We start from the raw sequence: 19,654 nt of genomic DNA, 5'->3' as shown, positions 1-19,654 counted from the left end.
ATAAATTGGAAGCAGTGACATCGAAAGCAGTGTCTTTTGTCTTCAGAGCTCAACTATAACCAGACTAATAGAAAAAAATCGCGCCCTCTCCTGGTTCCGCTCGGTGCCCATAATAACAAAAACTCCAAGTACCATTTGGCCTTGTGTAAACTTAATGATGTTATTCCCCCTGCATAGCTACCCACACGTGTTAGCTTCAGATCATGACATCTAAGTTAGGATATGGATGAAATATACAAATATGGACCTCACTGTGTCCAAGATCACGCCAAAAATATGACTGACATCATTCTTTTTTCCAGCCTCATTTTTACGCGTCACATGCATTCAAAGGACTATATACACATTTTAAAACTGTAAAAATATGCATACATGTACCATAATCGACAACCTCATACAAATTTTAACTGTAAGCATGCATTGCATTATCTATATTCCTACTACCGTATTCTTTGTTTCTTTTTTTTCCTTGCAGCGTTTAAAGCTACCCTAATATGAGACTGCTGTGTTGATAATTGAAAAATTGGTGATAATGCAAAGAAGAAACAAGACACTCCTTGAAGTGCTCCCGGATCCTGAATATGCATGTCATGCATAAATATTCATAATTCCTGTAGAGTCATTCTAATTGTTCAGATTTAGTCTCTTAAATATTCATGCAGTGTCGAATATTTATTTGCATCTTTCAGTTTCTCAGGACTTCAAATCAATGTATCATTGTTTCTTGATTTTAAAAAGCCTCTTTCATTTGATGACAAAATTGCTATTTAGTAAAATACAGTGATAATTAAGTTTATATAGATGTTGATGTTTACAAATAAGCCTCTAAATATTTGTTCAAACAGAAAAATCGTTACAAGAGTTCATAACGAAGGAGTCGTCCATAACCCTTTGAGAAATGGAACAGTCCGAAAACACCCCTATTCGAGATGAAACAATCAAAATCCGTTGTGGAATGCTGCCAAATTAAAATTACGTACATTTGCAAAGTGATTATGCCTTGTGGCTTAACATCTGTTTTTATTTCCAATTTAAAATTCATTTTAAAACTCAATAATTTTTAACTACCATATAATATTCACATACCGTGGAATAGCCTAAACATATTTCACGTTTGAGGTTTTTCATGACAGATGCGTTCCAATCATGCGGCATTTGGGCTAAACATTGATGTTTTTAACGACCCGCAATTGTACGTCTAGTACCCCGTCTTCCTTGTTTTGAAGTTGTACGGGTGCGCACGAGGACTTTGCCCTCACGAGAAATGCAGCATGATTGGTACGCAGCTTTGCACGCGGCGGTGTGACCATGTGACCTTAAAACGTCTTATCAAAAAAGCTGCCACAACCAGGAAAGAAATTACGTTCATTTGAACTGAAATCTGCGCTTCTCGTTTCAGCTATACATTGACGTTTGTGATTTTACAGAATGCTAACGCTTCGCTTTGCTTAAAACAGTGAGTGTGCCCTGGGCAAAAGTGAAGAGGGAATTCGGCTCGCGAGTTTCAGCCAGCAGCTTTTTGAAATGACGTGTGGTTGCTAAGGCGCCATCTTGATATTTCTCCCCCCGCTTAATCGTCCTTGCCAGCGCCTCTGCAGACACAAATGGCAAACACCATGGAGAAGATCTGTAAGGAATGGAAGGAAACAAATATTTCAGTCCACTCGTCGAAAATATTGTTGTGTCTGCCATGCTTCAAAAAGGTCAAGGAGCATTTTCTGGCACCAAGGTCTTTTCCTCTCTCTCTCTATCGCTTTTTAAGATGAAAACGCTTTCAGAATTTGCAGAGTTGCATTTTGAACCTATTTTTCATAAGATTTGAGGGTACCGTTCTCGGATAAAAAGCCCAATTATTATACACAACAGCGCCCTAAAAACCTTGATTTTTTTGGGGGGGGGGCGTGCATAAGTACTAATTTGTGAACGATAGTGTAATGTGCTAGCAAATAAGGCAACCTCACTTCTCTGGTCGAGTTCAACTTTTTTACAAAGCTTGGAGTCTTGCGAACACATGCAAAGGAGCAGAACTACATCGATCTCTCATATCCCTGCATTTTTCTTCTTTTTGAGTCACCATCAAAGTAAACCTTACTTATTCAACAAAGGAGCCAACAAGACCAAACATTCATGCAAAATTAGAATTCCAAATGCATTGACACATTCCGCGATACTCATGCACAAATAGAGATCTGCGTGGCAGCCATCTTTTGTCGCGGAGGGAAAACACAAAAGGTCTATTCATGTGGATCCCTGTGGAATAAAAGCTCTTACCGGCAAAATGGCTGCCATGCAGGACCTCTCTATGAGTCTGCTGCGTGGTTTTTAAACAAAGCGGCATCACTTTAAAATGGGCTAAAACCCTTAAGAGCCGCGAGAGGGCGTACAATCAGCTATCTCGACATTTCCTCCGATAATGTCGCAGTGTATTTCTCGCACTGCGCCCAAAGAAGTTTGCAAGCAACATATTGCAGTCATTCCTACACCAATTTTGTGAATTTCAACCAAATCGTTCTCGCGAACGCCAAATGTTTCTAAGGAAGGTCATCTAAAAACTGTAACTGTGCTCGATACACGTGGGCCGACACGCGTAAGGCCACTAACTGCAATGACTATAACAATCAAAATTGCATGGTATTTAAATGTCATACATGTACATGTGAATTTTTTTACATGAACGTCAAAATAATATCAGAAAGATCGAGCGTGTGACAGCCAAGTTCTCTGGGGCAGAGCCAGCCCCCAGCAATGAAACCGTCCGAAAAAGCCTGGTTCTTTGCCGGCTTAAACAGAGGCACCACCTCATCAGTTGAAGGGAGCCATGTTCAGATGTGACTGTTCGTTTCGTTGGTAGCAACGCAACCGTGACGCGTGCATTTCATAGTCATTTGAGAACCAGCAAAGGGCCGTCTCTACCAAAGGAGCTTGCGTTGCTAGGGAACCTGCGCCTTCTCTTGGTCCAGCTTGGGCTCATTAAGCTGTCAAGACTACCATGCGTATACATGTTGTTGATTGATCATGATCACAAGTGCATTATCGCATTCTACCTGTTTTGTAATCCTCGTCATATACAAACAAACAAGATTCAAGAACTTAAAAATGTTTTTCAAGGGTTTAATTCTTCGGCAAAATCTGGGAAAGACGAAACTGCCCAAAACTTTTAGCTGCGCCCTCGCTTTTCATTTCAAAGATACTCCGTTTTTTGTATACATCGTGGAGTTAACTGCTACTAAGTTTAAAGCTCGAAATGATATTGATTTGGGTCTAGTCGTCCTGTCATAGGTGGAGAGTTTTTCTTTATTCGACATGCCCAAGAATGTTTTTGTAATTCATGCCAAGTGGCCATGCATGTTTCAGATCGACACACCCGCCAGTTTTTAATCTCACCGTCATTTGTCAAACTGGACAAATAATCTAGTTGGATTTCCAACTGATTGCTTGGCACAGGCTCAATGACAGAATCATTCCCATGACCTGTTTGGGGGGCAAATTTGGCGGGAAAAAGAAGGTGGAAGCGATTTACACGTTGGGCCTCAACGGCATGCACAGTCGGTACCTGTTGTCAATCTCGAAAGAGATCATGGTTGCAAGAACAAGAAGATATCGTTCTGTTCTTCCGGAACCAGACTATTATGCAAAAAAGATCAGACGCTCCCTGAACGCAGTACCGCTTCGTTGCCGCAGCTTTCCTTGCAGTAATGGTTACTTCTACTCTACTTAATAATGCGCCTCCAAGAGTTTGCAACGCGTTGGCCAATCACAATGCGCGGAATCTGTCGACCCAATGCGCACTGTGAAAGGGTCGACAGACGTCGCGCTCTGTGATTGGTCAACGCGTTGCAAACTCTTGGAGGCGCACTATTGTGAATCGCCCGTATTGCACAGCTGTGCAAAAAAACAAAAACAAAAACAAAAAACAAAAAATCCCCGGAGTTGGGAAAATGCAAGCAAACATGGCGGTATACATCAACACTACATCCATGCCATCGAACCTCACCATTTTCATCTCAATCGTTTTTACTGTTTCTTAAAAATGATGACCAGGCACATGGACAGAACCATCCCCATTATCTGTGTAAAATTATTTGAGGTCGAGATAACATAACAACTCATAATGATGCTACTTTAAAGGACACAATACCATAATAAAAATTCATTATCGAAGATGGAAATACGAGTTGAGTTTATCAACAAGAATTGGATATCACAAACTGCACATATGAAATCAATTTTGTCCAATTTTTTGTTTACTGTCACTTCGTGTAGCAAAACCAAATACTTTCCATTGGCTTCTAATTGCAAACACAGAGGGCGCTATTTTGTGACCAAAAAACAGGAGAAAGAGAATTAAAACACTTCTGCGCACTTTTTTTTCTAAATTTCCCACCTCTGCCTTGGGGAAAACAATTCCCGAAAGGGGGACCCCAACATTTATGGTGTTTTTATTCAACTTACCTCTAGGAAAGCCAGGCCCAGTCCGACGCCACCGATGTAGAGGGCGCGACTCTTGACCCAGTCCTCGAAGGCTTGGTAACAGCCTTCCGTGTTGAGGTACATGTCCCGCGTCATCTCGTTCACACCCACGCCATAGCAGTAGGTCAAGTTGTTGGGCGTTGGGTACTTGCCCTCGAACACCACCAGGTTGTTGTCCACCTGCGGCACGCCGAATGGGCAAAGACAATCGAAACAATAAGCCGTGCAGTTACAGCGCGTGCCCCCGAATGAAGCGCGTTCAGGGGTCATTCGAGAACAGCTGAACGCGCGCGAGGTCTGTCCAATCACCGCGACCGTACAGCGACTCGCAGTAGTACTTTGTTCTCGAATGACCCTGCCTAGTCAAGATGCAGATTTAGCTTACTATTAGCATAAATTAACTGCACACTGCTTCCTTTAGGTTCACAATCGTTGTACAGAGGAGAGGAGGGACGTGCCAAAAAGCTGTTTTCCGTCCCGCGGGTCTCCTCCCCCTTTGAAATTTCGAAACGTACAAAACGTTATGTACACATCGCAGATTATTTGCTATTCGTGCACTACTGAGACAAAAATGCCCCAGGGTTCAGTTTGTCGACCGCTGAATATGCAGTTTGCCGCCGTTACATGTGAGCACAAAAGACGACCTGGGTACCAGGCAAAATCGGGATGCGCCATTCAAGGGTTGAATCTAGTCTTAACATTCAGTTTTTACATTAGCAGCATGCTACTGAAGAAACTCTCTCCCAGTTGAGTGAGGATTTGTGTCTTTCGAGCATACTTCCACCCCCCTTCTCTCTTGCCGGCTCCACCTACCTTACAACAAGTTGCAGGCCACTCCGGCTTGAGAGATTGCCCGCCCACCATGATGTTCGTGTTGTTGCCATACCAGGGTGTGTCCATCCAGTCTGTGTAGTTGTTAGTACCACAGCACTCAAGCTGGAAAAAGAACAGCCAGCTCAAATGATTTAGAATAATTCTCTGCAAATCTGAATATTCAAAAGGAGGTCACTTTGTCTTTCTCCAACCGTAACCACATAATGAGCCAGTTCCGTGTTCCAACAGCGCATGCCCACAATGAAGTGGGTCCGAGGTCATAGGCGCGCTTTGTTCCCGAATGACCTTCCCGTTTTTCAAAATACCAAACTGTCTCATCCTTGGGGCTCGACCGCTCACCAAAACCTGGAGGGCGTTCCAGCCCTGGCTGTACTTGTTTTCAGCAGCCTCGCCCTCGTAGTTGTTCATAGTTTTGCGCAGTTGGTTCGTCACAAAGGCATCCACCTGCCAAGAATGCGAAGAGAAACTGCCAAATTATCAAGCCTCACAAAAATGTTGGCATGCACGACCAATTAATCGTAAACACAACCTTACCATTTTTTTAAACACGTTTGGGCGTTGCACACTAGTTGTCAGATTTTTTAGCATGTGTTCGATAGCTAAGCCCGATCCATCAAAACTCTAAACGTGTTGATTATTCAAGCATGTTTACCAACTAAAACCAAGAGGGTATTTAGAAGAAGGCTTTTTGCAGTGAAACAGTTCAAAGATATAATCAATACAGCATTTTGTTTGGAAAATACTTAAAAGAGGACGCTGACAGGACCCATTTTTTGGCGTAACTGACGATGTACCTTGTCTTTGTAAGCGATGATGACAGCGCAACCGATAAGTTGTGCGATGAAGATCAGCAGGACAATGATGAAGTACTGAAACGAGAAACAAAGGTTTAGTAATTAGGTGTCAATTTAAGTTCAGAACTGAGTAGCCATTAAAGGACTAGCGGATTCTGGCTGGTACCCCGGATGCATTTTGTGCACATGTTACCAGGGAAACTCGAAGAGTCGTCTACAAACGGTCGTTATTCGAACTTTACAAATGCGTATAGTACTTAATCGACTGGAAATGTGCATTTAAACATGGTTATTTAATAGCAATATACATATTAATTAGGTAACACTAAGGGACCCATTGCCTGTCCTGGCACGTACAAAAAGTCCTCATGAGACGTGACACAGATTCTGTCACTTCGTCTCATTATCCAGATAATCCCCCATCCCTGAAGTCCAGGACAGGTTATCCAGTCTAAAGCCAATGAAGCCACAAGCGTCGTAGTTCAACCGCGCGTGTGCCAGGGACTGACCGTGCGAACCGAGGAGCGCATTGCTAGCAGTCCATTGACCACCACTCTAGCACAACATGCTAATGAATCCTTCCCCAAAGTTTTGGTCCTGGATCCTACGTGAGTTCTAACCTGCCACCCCTGGCGTGCGGTTTACTTACGATGATGAGCATCAGTCTGTTCTCCATCCACGCTCCACAGCAGCCGAGGAAGCTGACCACAAAGATGAAGGCACCCAAGGCGATGATGAAGTAGGCACCGCTCTCTAGGATGGGATTGTCTAAGATCGACAGGATGTCGAGGTTGTACGGGCTGGTCACCACCCATATCCCCACAGCCAGGAGCGCGATACCGACAATCTACAAATTACGTGGCAAATATCGAAAAAAAAAATAGGCAGAAGAATAGAACTGGAAGGAATTTTTTTGCAATCCATTGATGAAAGGTTTATCTAGAACTTCCATGTAAATGTAACAAATTCAAACTTTCCTCTGTCATCTGTTTTCTTGACTTTCAATGCAACGCCAAACAAACGGCAGAAACAATTCCGGAAATCTCCAAACTGAAATCTCAAAACAATATTTTGTGACAGGTCGTGCTAACTCATTCAATTTGGGCAACATTTGCCAAAAAAATTCTTTGGCCAAGATTCAGACAGAGAAGAAAAAAAGCTGAAATAATGAGATAAACGTGCTGCCACTCACGAAAAAGACGATGTTGAAGACGATCAGAAGAATCTTGGCGCAGTTTGCACACCCTTCCAGCTTGGCCATGGTTGACGGTTAGGACTATCTGCGCCAAGAGATGAACACCACAGGATTAGAAGATTAGTTCTGCCCGCCCGCTCTTTCTCCGAAACGCCGATAATAAAGGTCAAGTTTCCAAACACTCACCTTGCCCTGGTTTTGGAATACTGTGGTTGAAGGGTAGATGCACTACACACTTGCCTGGGTTAAATTTTCACACAGACAGAGTGTGAAAACGGCACAGACCAACAATTGTCAATCCGATTTTGATGGTCTAAATTAAGCTCGGGTATTTTGACCACGAAAATGGGGTAACATTAACCCACGTTGTTGGTGAAAAATGAACAATACAATAATTCTAGTCCTCAGGACTGGGTTAAAAACAACCCCGTTTGGGAGATCTGAAGTGGTTACTCTCCCATGGGTTTAAATTTTACTCGAAGGAATTTTTAGTGCATATCTACAACCCCCGCCACTGCAAACCAGTTTATATCAACCGTGGGTGCAATTTTTCTTTCATTTCAAAAGTCATTTTGCTGTCTTTCGGTTTTCAATGCTCACACTCTCACAAGCTAAAGTGGGGCGTGATTTTGCCGAGAGCTCGTTGCTGCACTAAACAGACTGCACATACACGAGGAAATCAACTCGAATAATTCGTCACAGTTTTGCTGCTTCTTTAATTCCCTTTTCCCTTTCTTTGGTGACTCTTTCTATACATGGCAATGAGCCAATGAGTAAATCTTTCTTTGAAATATTTGCAATGAACAGAAAACAATTATAAACCTAGGAGTAACTTCTTTATTGACATCTTAATGCCAGGAGAGGTACCTCCCTCTAGACGGCACTCTTCAATCAGCTCAATTTACAAGGGTGTCAAACTGATTTTCACACATTGGAGACGAGAACAAAGACGCACAAACAGTGTATGTAAGAAAGCTTCATCGTCTGACTTTTGAAGGAATTGTCTTCAGCAACAGCAGTTTACTAATCTTTGCATAATTAGCGCTTAGCTGCAACAACAGAGGGCGCAATTTTCCGAGCAAAGGTGGCTCCTTTGGTCGGGAACTGCACTTTGCTGGTTCACAAACGACTATGATATAAGTAGGATTTGAAGCTATGCTATGACTATGATATAGGGGTGCGTCGCTACCAGGAAAATGAACACTTCCGACCGACATGGCTCGTTTCAACCGATGAGGGGGTGCTTTTGCTCAAGGCGAATGCCCAGCACTTCCTGCACTGGCGGTAAGTGCCACTAGCGATCAATGCAGTTGTTGTTAACAACAACTAATATTTTTCACGCCGGCTCTGAATTATCAATTTGTCCTCTCCATTTTTTGCTTTTCTGTCATTTCACAAGAAAATTAATGCAAACATTGTATGTGCCCGTCACAAGCGTCACATGAACACAACCATGCAATGAAGAAAATGCAAAGAAACTGAAATATACTTATGTTCAATACTCATAACAAATATTGGACATTCAAGACGTGGCTTATTTACAAAAACAAAACGTCCAAGTTCAAAATGTAACTTTTGCTTAGTCTCATTCCTGAGAAAAAAACGGAACTTCCGCAAAATATAATGGATAATGAAAGCGCAGGAAATCAAGCTCGATCCAAAGAATGGACGCGTTCCAAATGAGTAAATTTGAGCTATTTTGTGGTCTGCTTGTTTACTAAACTTCACTATCTCCTGTAAAAGTCGTAACGCACGCAATGCGACGGGAGGAAATACTACATCGTCTCAATACATGCTCCCCATTTTTGTTGCGGTCACTGCGTATGATGGTGTTGCCACTGTTAGTGCGCATGACGTCATCGCCACGGTCATGCGCAAACCGCACTGGCAGGTCAGCTACGCCCACGTCGATGAAATGGTCACTCATTTGCGACCAAAGCACCAACTTCGTTGATTTTTTTGACACCTTGTTTGTGAGTTTTCGCATGACTAGAGCCCACCAATTTTGAGTGGGTTTCCCTGCAAATATTTTTCAGGGACAAGGTCAGTTTGTTACAATTGCATTGGATTTGATAAACATGTGGGAGAATCAGTCAATTCTAGAATTAAAAACCACCACGCAATGCCATCGTTAACCTTTTACTTCTCGATACCAGTAGAAATCAGAGTTTGCTTGTCTCTAACTGGTACTTTTTCACCCCGCAAAGACGCAGAAAACGAGTTTCATTCCAAACCCTATTTTGTTAACCACAGTACAGGTCATGGTCCCTAAATCGGAAAGTGCGTGTCATATCCCGGATACCACAGGTTAGCATCATGATCCGAAAGAACACGTGCAACCCAAGTCTGCAGCGCTTGTGAGAGTTCAAATAATCCTCATTCGTCTCTTTGCGAAATACCATCCGAAATTACTCACTATGCTTACAAGGGGGCATGTGGTTTGATCTGAACCGTGTGGAGAAGCTCGCTAGATGAACGCCCTGGCTTCTGACGCACATTCCTTCCCAAGCAAAATTACACGCCCTCTTTTGAGCGTCACGCGCCGTTGTCACTCAGACAAATTAAACACTTTGGCAACTTCGTTCGTGCAGGAAAAGAAAATCCTGTAAAATGTATTCTAAGTCTGAGCTGGGAAATTTCCGTAGGTTCTGAACATAATTCCAGGCAGTCATGCCTGTTCAAAATATTCACTAACAATAATAGCTTCCCACAGAATAACTTTCCTACCACGAAAGCTAGCTCAGATAGGCAAATGGTTAAAATCCAAGTTTCTGGAATGAGGTGTTCTCTTCTGTTCTTTTTTTTTCAGTCCTTTTGTAGCAATGTCGACCTCTTATCAATCTTGATTGTATTCAGAATGAGATTCACGAGGGACAACTTTCGGGGTTTTTTTTGGGGGGGCATTCAATTCCCAAAGCAGATTCTTATTTTTTTTCCAAATTTTCCCCACCCCTTTGAAACCTTGTTGGAATTCACTGAGATTCATATCCTATAGGAACATTCTCCGGAACGCTCGTTAGCATTTCTCAAACGATTGCCAAGCCGCAGTCATTATAGCTCCGCCCCCAAAATGTCGAACCGGAATCATACATTGCTAGCCTCATTTCTTCCCTGTAGGCCTATGAGGTCTGCTCTTCTTACGTCGTGTTTTCCTACAAGCGGCAGCTAAAACTATGGCCGGCCGTCAGTACAATAATGAACAAGAGTGATTCACAAAGTGCCAAAAATCCCACGCAGCTATCAAAACACCAGGCAATAATACACGAACAACTAAGTGATAAATGAAAAATACCCCATACGGTAAACATTTCGAACGAATTTGAAGTAAAATCGAAAACTAACCAAAAGGGTATTTTTTTATTTGGCCGCCCATACAAGTTGTAGGCAAAATGAGTGTGGTCTGTTGAAGAGATCTGATATTGTGAAAGGTTTTCATCCTATGCATTTTTAATTTGAAGCAGGGTTGTAAATTTTTAAATTTCAACCGACCTTGAAATATAAAGAAATGAAACGACACGAACGAAGCCCAACAGCTGCTACACACATAATGTTAATATACATGTACATGCACAAAACTACATTGGCTCTGGGTAGAGATTTACTCGATGGTATAAACGCCCGTCATGCACATAAAAGCTAGAGAAGCGATCACATCCTGAGAAAAAAGTGCAAAATAACCCAGCAAAGAACTTGAGATTTCTGGTCGTCATATTTTGACCTCGCTATCGGGAACTGGACTTTGTGCAGTTGCGGCTTTGGCGGGCCAAGGTTTTTGCGGGTGCATAGTTTGTCACGTCTTTGTGATTGAGGGGGGACACGCTGGCTGGCCTCATAAAAGGAATGCCAGTTTTCTGGGGGCGTCTAATCATTTTCTTTTTTACCTTTCGATATGTATTGAAGTATAGCTTTGTTAAGCTTTGCACAAAAGTGACCTGCGCGGGTTCTGTTGATAAAAACAACTTTTTTTCCCCTTCAACAGTGAAAGTGATGACCGACCTCGCTCGGAAAGGAAGACTTTGGTCACAGGCTTTGAAATGTTGAGTTTAAATAGAGGGTTTGAATGGCTGCCATCTTACGGGCCAGTGCTTTTATTCCACAGGGTACGCACAAATTAGGTGTCCCTATGCAACGAAAGACTTGCCCTGCAAGATGGCTACTACACAAGACCTCTGTAGCTGAAACAATGTATTCTAAAAGGGGGAGGGTCTTTTAAAGTTAATACCTTCAACAGGGGTGATTTTATCACCATGTGAGAGCGAAACTTCAATTAATTCATAAGCAGAAAATTGGATTGTTATTATAATAAATCAAATAAATACTGTAAGAAAAAACTGTCCTCGGCTTCCGATCAATACTATTGATCATAAATGTCATTGTTAGCGAGGACAGACACTGAGTCTGTAGCCAGACTCGTCTGTGTTTAGTACCAAGACGTTCACAATAATAAAGTGAACGTACACGGAGCAGCGAGACCTACATCATCTGTTTTGTGATACAATTGACTACGTACTGTACGGAATCAATCATTTAGATGGCAGAACACTGACCTTTGAAGGAAATGTGATTCCAGTGTTACGATAATTTTACAAGGATTTCAAACAAAAGAAAAAAACACATCCCTGATATGAAAGTGGCAAAAATAGCTGCAATCGATGGCCCACATTTGAACATACTGTACGTACACAGACGAACATGTGAGGGGTTTTTCTTTTTAAAAAAGTAATATCCTTCAAACTTACAATAAAGTTGTAATAATATTAAAAGGCGAATGTCAGCAAAACCGAGAGTCATGCCCTTTAAGTAATATAAGTGACGTCACTCGCCAATAGCCCCGTGGGTATGGCAACCATTCTTAGACCAGACAATACCCTACAAAATGCTCTCTGCAAATGTACAGCTTATTATATTCAGGCGGTACGTGTTTAGGGAGTGTGCTGTTAATTCATGTACATGTACATGTTATAAACTGTATACCCTTGGACAGCCACTTTGAAAGAAGGTAATTTATACAACTAACCGTTCGTGGTACTCTAATTAATCTAATTACCATTTCATGAATATGTAAAATATTCGAGGGGTTTAATTTCGAAATGTAAAAAATGAATCTCTTCAATATTTACATATGGAAAAACAATTGATGAGCCTGTATTGTTTCAGCATAGCTCTGGTTAGGTAGTTTTATTTAAACATTGCTGTAAGCTGACGGTGATTGAGGATGTGGGTGATCAAAATAAGTTAATCGAGAAGACAAAAACTTAGATTGGGGGTGCAAATTTCCATGCAGTCTTCAAGGAAAGTTCGTGAGTCTGCATACACCCTTGGGGCACGGCTGTCGAAGCGCTCCCCCCGTCCTCCCAGCCAAGAGTTTCTGATTTCCTGACGGATTTATTACCAGGGTTACCGGCCTCTGTGAAGGATTACAAATGTTCTTACGTGACTCACAGCGCGGAAGCATAACAGACCCCACATTTTAAGAGCATAGGCCAAATACAAGTACGTAACACTCATTATTCTGAAAGCATTTAACTTTTCAGGTGTCAGTCAGTTGGGCAAAAATGTATTTCGAGAGAAAATTTTACATGGAAATTGAGTACCGTTTAATGCGTCTCAAACACTCCGGTCTTGTCTCAATAAAGCTTGTGCTCACACAGAGGTCCAAATTCAAGTTCGCGTTTGTTATTTAAGAAAAGAAATTTTTAACCAACGAATGACGAGCAGTAATTCCTCTCCATGACAACACATCTGACTAAAAATTTCACAAGGCGATATTCTGGTGCAAACTCTCCGACTGAATAAAGCAGATATCTCAATATTACTCCGTAGGCAATGCCAACATCTTTGCATACATTTCCTGCAAACAAAATAGCGCGCTGGGCCGTTTCGTAAGAAAAGCCACCTTTAAACTCGACACACACGTGACACAAGCCGTTGACATTTCCATTTTTGTCATGCATTATTACTCGCCAACGGACTCATTATTCTTTGAAAAACAACCGGCAGACGGAATACATTATGCATGCACAATATACATGCAACTGTCTCTCCGTGCACAGCAGATGACGGTCTCGAATAAGAGTCATTTCTGTGGAGTGTAAGCCAAACCCAAATTGATCAAATTACCAACAGAAAATGTCATTTTGTCAAAAAAGGTCGGACAGAAATATTGACTCCTCTCCACAGTAAAATGAATCCGACAGCGCGACAAAATTATACGCGGGAATTCATTCAACAAACGAAAAAGAGGACTGCATCCGAATTACACATAAATGGGAATATGAATCGCCCTGCCTTTTTTCCAGTTACAGATGTGATGCAGAAGCCGACATGGACGGCTACTGGAATTCACAATCTTGAATGAATCTAGTTACCGTTCACAAAGTATGCGGCAATACGAAACAAAATTCCGATTTTATTTCATACTGGCCCTAATAATAGAAATGATACAGGTGCGCGGTGTTGAGGGTCGTCATTGGAAGGCGCTGATTTATTATAATTATCCATAGTCTTTGGGCTCGATCATAACAGCTGAACACTCTAGAAACTCTAGGCTCTAGGAAATCTCAGCCCTCTAGGGAGTAGACGGCTCGATGCCACCATTAGAGGCGCTTAACTACTTAAGTTAACACAACAACCATCTCTTCTATCATTCAATTTATGTTCCTCCGTGGAGACAAACACAACTCGTGACGTCCGTGACCGTACAGTCGCCTGGTCCCCATTATCTCCACTTAACTGTGAAAACCAATCAGGCTCGACAATGGTCGGCGAAATTATGGACCTGGCGACTCAACGTTAGAGTTTACATGGTTGTGTGCTCCGTCATGAAGCAGTCGCAGTGTGCTTTCGGGTGTGGCAGCCCAAGGTTTCCTAGATCCAAGCCACAGTATGTGTTGGCCGGTGCGCTGCATTACATATACACGACAGCGAGAGTGACCCATAAGTCAGTCTGTGTCAGTGGTCTTTATAGCACATGTTCGGGACATACAGACAACCTGTATCACCGTTGGCCTGCGACGGCTCTCTCTAGATTACAATGTAGCAGTCAGAAGGCTTACATGTAGCACTGCAATATTTTCGTTGAAGCAGAACTGATTTAACTAAAGTTACCGATGATTACTAACTGTGGGAAAGAATTTAGCGTCACATCTTTCATCGGGATTAACTCTTTCCTTTTTTTTTTAGATTAGACAACTTGCTTGAGCAACATAACTCGTTGGTCATCTCAGCGTTTGCGCTGCTTGATATGGTAAATACAATCACAACTCTTCAAACGAAACAAATTTCGCTGTTTGTTTCATTTTGAGCTTTTTGTCCCTTCCATGACATCTGGATCAGAAAGTCTAAACGTCTTTCCTTCCTCCAGGATTGAAACAACTCAACAATACATTCACGCCATGTTGCAAGGAAAAATCAAAAGAGACAAGCATTACAAAGATGGTTATACTCGCCTTACCGTTCAGTGGCAAGCTTTGTCGATGAATGATATTTCGTCAGGATTTCAATGGATTGGAAACAGAAAATGCAAAGAAATGAGGTCCGTGCTCTCGCGACTCCACACGCAGAATGATTCACGCTTGCGCGGATACGTACACGGTGATACCCACAAGCACTGAGGCCCAACAGTGTCACCGCGTGCACGCATCAACGGCAACCCCGCTGTCATAACAAAATGCCACGCTGGGTGTGTCACTATTCACCATTTACAGCCTCGCTTTCAGACAACCCCTAACTCCCCCCCCCAACTCATCAATATAAACGATCTACACAAGTCCATGCTGGTAATAAAACTACGCGTACCTATATCGAGTCTTCGAGACCTCTGGGCAGAAGCATGCGCGCGCACCCTGTCTGAGCCTTGCACTGCCTATTGTTATACGGCCAGCGCATAAGTAGATAGCACAGCCTTGAGTATTACCGTGACAAAAGCACGAGACAGACCGAGGGAAACTCAATCTTAGTGAGGCGGCATTAGACCAGTTAAAATCAATTTGTTGGTTTCGACACACAGGTTGAAAAGGAGGGGTCAAATGCATTGTCAAATTACTCCACGCCCAAAGATAACCTAGTTGGAGGTGATTACAATGGCGCTGATATTATTAAAGGCAAAGAAAATGGCTGCAACACACAACTGAATGCCAGTCAGCTACTTTACAGTTCTCATCGTGTTTTATGGCCAACACTACACAACACTTATTCTACTCATATGCCAGACGCCGTCACTGGTCGGGAGCCACGACACGCTGCTGTGGTAATGATGCATAACGCCATGGGTACCACACAATAGCTATGCATGCGTCATTGGTGTGTGCATAAACAAAATCGTTTCACCGGCACAGTCGTTTCAACGAGCCGTGACGTGACCGTGGATTTGGGGAAAAACTCGTCAGAAACATACACCTTATTGGAGTAAAAACGCATATTCAGAAACAAGAAGTTTAAATTTAGTAGGAGTGGGAATTCGTTACTTAATTCATGTTAAAAGTTCTTTTCAACTAGCTTCTAAGTTGCATATAGTGAGCAAGGCGCACTTCGGGTTTGGATTCTGGGAAAAACAGGATGAGCTGTCTTCTATTTTTAATTTTATGGACAAATCGGCAAGGAATACTGTAGTGTAATGACCTACTGATCGAGCCTAAAGCGCATGACTCCTTAGACAACAATGTGTTCATGGAAAAGAACGTATTTAATGGAATTCAGTTTATGGGCACATATGCGGTAGGCAAATCCGGGTGCACTGTACCACTGTACATGTACGTACGTGAGCAGTGGATCGTCAGCGTACACACGCTTTATGCAGGCTGTTGTTCTGGTGTGATGGAATGTCGCCGTGTAAAACGTGACAAGATAAAATCCAACGTCCTGTCTCACCAACTACATAATCATGACGCGTTTTCGGACATAAACATGACATGTCTCGCAGTCTTCTGCTCCTATTACGAAAGACAGCTGCAAGGTTCTTTATTCAACCTGGAGCAAGGATCATTTCACCGTGACCAATCAGAGTTGGACAAAAGTTTCATCACAAGGGCAAATCGGGTTTTCATTTATTTTTAAAGGAACACTATGTATGATTACCTTAAATAAAGAGGCATGGAGTCCACTCAAGTAGCCTAAATCAAGGCATTTAAATGCTTCTTGGAACAACTTCTCGAAATTGAGGAAGTTTTGCCTCAATGAAAATCGGAATGCCATCAACAAAGTATGCAATCATCCGTAAGCCCTCATTCATAACTACTTTTTATGATTGAAAAAGGGTTAATTTTAAGTGTGTTTTTATCATATTTGTAGATCTAGACAAACCTGTGATCACCACATTAAATCCATTTAACAGAAGCATGTCACAGAGCAGAAACACGCTTAGGTCTCCGTGCAGCTGACCTTCAGCTCAACTGTCAACGCATGCGTTTTAGAACGAAGTTCAGGAAACAATTGCCCGACCAACGGTACTATACGTGACCCTGTTAAAGGTCAAACATCGTCACTTTTTTCGGACAGAAATTAGTCCGTGGTTTTGGTGCGCGTTGATGCCACCAATCAACAGGTCAAGCCAGGTCACATGGGCCGGAGGTGTCTAAATTTGTTACCAAGCCTATCTCTCATCGGACAGGCGTGTCTTTTAATGAGTCCTGCGCCCTCGGCGACGGATACCAGCCATCTGACCCAGGTCAAGACTAGCAATGGCCACCGAAACAACAAAAACCTAAACCGTTCTGCTGTGATGACAACCCAAGGGCCTCACGAGGGGAGAAATAAGACAGGAAACCATTGTCTCAAGTTCATTTCAGCGCGATGTAAGAGAAGACTTGCATTAGGAAGATATATCCACGATAATAACCGTTTCTGAAGATGGCCGATGCACAAGTTCTGGACAAAAACATTGATCTAGGTCGGATCCATTTGACTGGTCCATCCCCGATGTTAATGAGATGACAAGGAAGGAATTCAGAGTTCGTTCCTTCAATATCTCCAATAATTCCACTTCATGGTTCCATATGCACTGATCACACCCAACTAATGTGAAAAATCGGCAATGATTTTTAAATCAGTGTTTCAAATTATTAAAGATCTTCAGTGTCTACAATGGTTTCGTTTCTATGCAGCGAGACAATACGTTTCTGATAGTAAAATTCATAATTATGTAGGACTCCATTTTATAGAATAGAAAATTGACTACCATAATTGGCCTGGCTTGCAGGCAACAGGCTGTACTTTGGCCGTTGTCCAGAGTAGCCGTATTACAACGACATTTTATTTCTTTTCTTTTCTTTGAACAATTTTATGCCGGTAACATGGAATTTTTCCAGATAGGAGTAATTGTGAAAATTGTAGTAAAAGCATAATGAATTTATGCAGGTTTTTCGTAAACAATATGAGTTTCTTTGAACTAATAATTGTTATGATGTAGAAATGGGCAACTTTTTGGAATGCTCCTTTTTTGCCTGTAAAGCGGTAATTTCAAAGTAGAGAACGCCATCTTGAAAAAGTGTTTGCCTATAATTATTAGCTCAATAAATTGTTAACAAAATATCATCCAAGCACAAGTATAGGAAATGTACGTATATTATATTTTAGCTGGTAACATTTTCTGCTAAGTGATTGGTGGCAATGCTTGGGGAATGTTGTGCTTATCAGATTGGCTCACCAGTCGGACTTGACTCACGCTACACCTTTATGACCACTTGGAACAGTTTAACCGGCCATAAAAGGCATTCGGGCAAGGTGGTTATAGTATTTCACCGCTTGTAAACCCGGATTTCTGCTGTTGAACAAGAGCCAACAGTGTGTATTTGTCATAACCTCCCCACAAAGCCCAATTGTTCATTTCTATTTGCCCAATACACTCCAGAAGCGACCGCTTGGCGATGCATAGTATTTTACAAATCGACCGGAACAACCCAGGAAAGTCAATGATTACTTTTCTCACGAGAGGGGGTGCAATATCACAACTTACACTCTGGAATTCTGGTGATACTTGCGTTATGTAGGCCTACTGATTGTTTCTAAACAAGGAGAGAAATAATTCGATCAAACGGGTGCACTCTGAAATTTGGAAATTGTAAAATGAACGTTAGACTGCACAGCGCATGTACACGCACAACAATCGTTGTTGGTTACAGTGGCATTTTAAAAAATCGAAATCTTGGACGAAACACGAGATTCTGTGATTATGCGCAGGGGTCTCGCTTCCAAGGCTGGCCGTATCTGGGAGTTTGGTGCGTGGCATGGGATCATAAAGTGCAGCGATTGAGGTACTCCAAGACAGAGCTCTATAATTGGACAGCTGCGTCAGCTTCAGAGTTTGGAAACAAAATGGCCTTTTCATTATGCGTACAGTAGAGCGTGTGGCTATTGTGTAGCAATGGTGCGTGTGCACTGATGCATACATTTCAGTTGGTTTCCAAAAATTGCGACTCATGTCGCCACTCACTCTATACGTGTACATTATGGCTCCACTCCAAGATCTGCCCCACCCTTCACGAGTATGGGACACAAACGGCCTTTGGGTGTCTTCCTACGTATGTAATTTTCCCATCAATTAAGCCCATATCCCTTCTGAAGTAAGGACGAGAAAAGTTGTTTCCTCTTGCGGATATCACATGAATATTGGCCCGGAGTCTGCAGATGCGCACTTGACATGTCGATAAGCAACATTTTACCCTCGCACGTCTCTCCTGACCGATTCTGTCGTTCTCTCTTCACTGAAAGGCGATCGATCGAGTTCTTATTTACAAAAGCAGCTCCATTGTCGCATTACTGAAGGGGGCAAGGGGAGGGAACTTGAAGCTTTCAACCGCGGTGTGGACTGGCAACATGTCAAGAAAACACAAAGTTAACACATGTAGGCCTAAATTTTAACTTACCGTTAGGGTGACTGATTCGAAAAGTTCCAGGAGAGATGTTGACCGGAGGTTAAACCACAAACGAATGGTGGCAGAGCAAAGCAACTTGACTGACTGGACACTCGGAGCGAAATATTTGCGTCAGTGGCGAGGGCGGGGCTTAATGACGTCACCGGATACCAAGTGCCCTTGAGAGCGATAGTGACTGTGCTCCGTGCACGTATGTTTCACTGCCATTCCACTTCGGGAAATTAACCACTTAGACCGAGCGCGGCGGTTTTTTACTGGACCCTCGTGAACCTTAACCACACGGAATTGTCCTTAGCAACTTCCCAGTCCTCTGTTGAGCCTTCTCATTTTGAAGACTTCGTTTGAACTAAGTTAACAAACGATCACGTTGAAACTCTTTGTATGTGCTCTAGAAGACTTGAACCGAATAAACAACACTACAGAATCATGAAAAGAAATGCTACATGAATATGAAATTTAGCCTCAAAGTGGTTACTAAGAGAGGTGGTTAC

General features: G+C 42.4%; 1 protein-coding gene across 5 annotated transcripts; it reads right to left on the bottom strand.

The window, feature by feature from the left end:
* Positions 1-141: 141 nt before the first annotated feature.
* On the bottom strand, positions 142-19,312 carry LOC110975406 (tetraspanin-18B-like). Of its 5 annotated transcripts, XM_022227865.2 has the most exons (9): positions 19,155-19,312; positions 7,291-7,378; positions 6,748-6,945; positions 6,099-6,173; positions 5,644-5,748; positions 5,284-5,406; positions 4,453-4,650; positions 3,995-4,068; positions 142-1,627 (listed from the first exon to the last, which is right to left on the bottom strand). In XM_022227865.2, the coding sequence occupies exons 2-8, from the start codon at positions 7,357-7,359 to the stop codon at positions 4,015-4,017; spliced, it is 822 nt and encodes a 273-aa protein (XP_022083557.1). In that variant the 5' UTR covers positions 7,360-7,378; positions 19,155-19,312; the 3' UTR covers positions 142-1,627; positions 3,995-4,014. The 5 variants fall into 5 exon arrangements, with proteins under 5 accessions (XP_022083557.1, XP_022083554.1, XP_086986582.1 ...); XM_022227862.2 differs by lacking the exon at positions 3,995-4,068 and having other exon boundaries at positions 19,155-19,311; XM_087130456.1 differs by lacking the exon at positions 3,995-4,068 and having other exon boundaries at positions 7,291-7,374; positions 19,155-19,278.
* Between the last annotated feature and the right edge of the window lie 342 nt (positions 19,313-19,654).

The sequence above is a fragment of the Acanthaster planci genome, linkage group LG20, assembly GCF_054643075.1.
Source record: "Acanthaster planci isolate LZ-2023a linkage group LG20, COTS_SCS, whole genome shotgun sequence".
In the NCBI taxonomy this organism is placed as follows: domain Eukaryota; kingdom Metazoa; phylum Echinodermata; class Asteroidea; order Valvatida; family Acanthasteridae; genus Acanthaster; species Acanthaster planci.
This window is presented reverse-complemented; position numbering and strand designations above follow the sequence as displayed.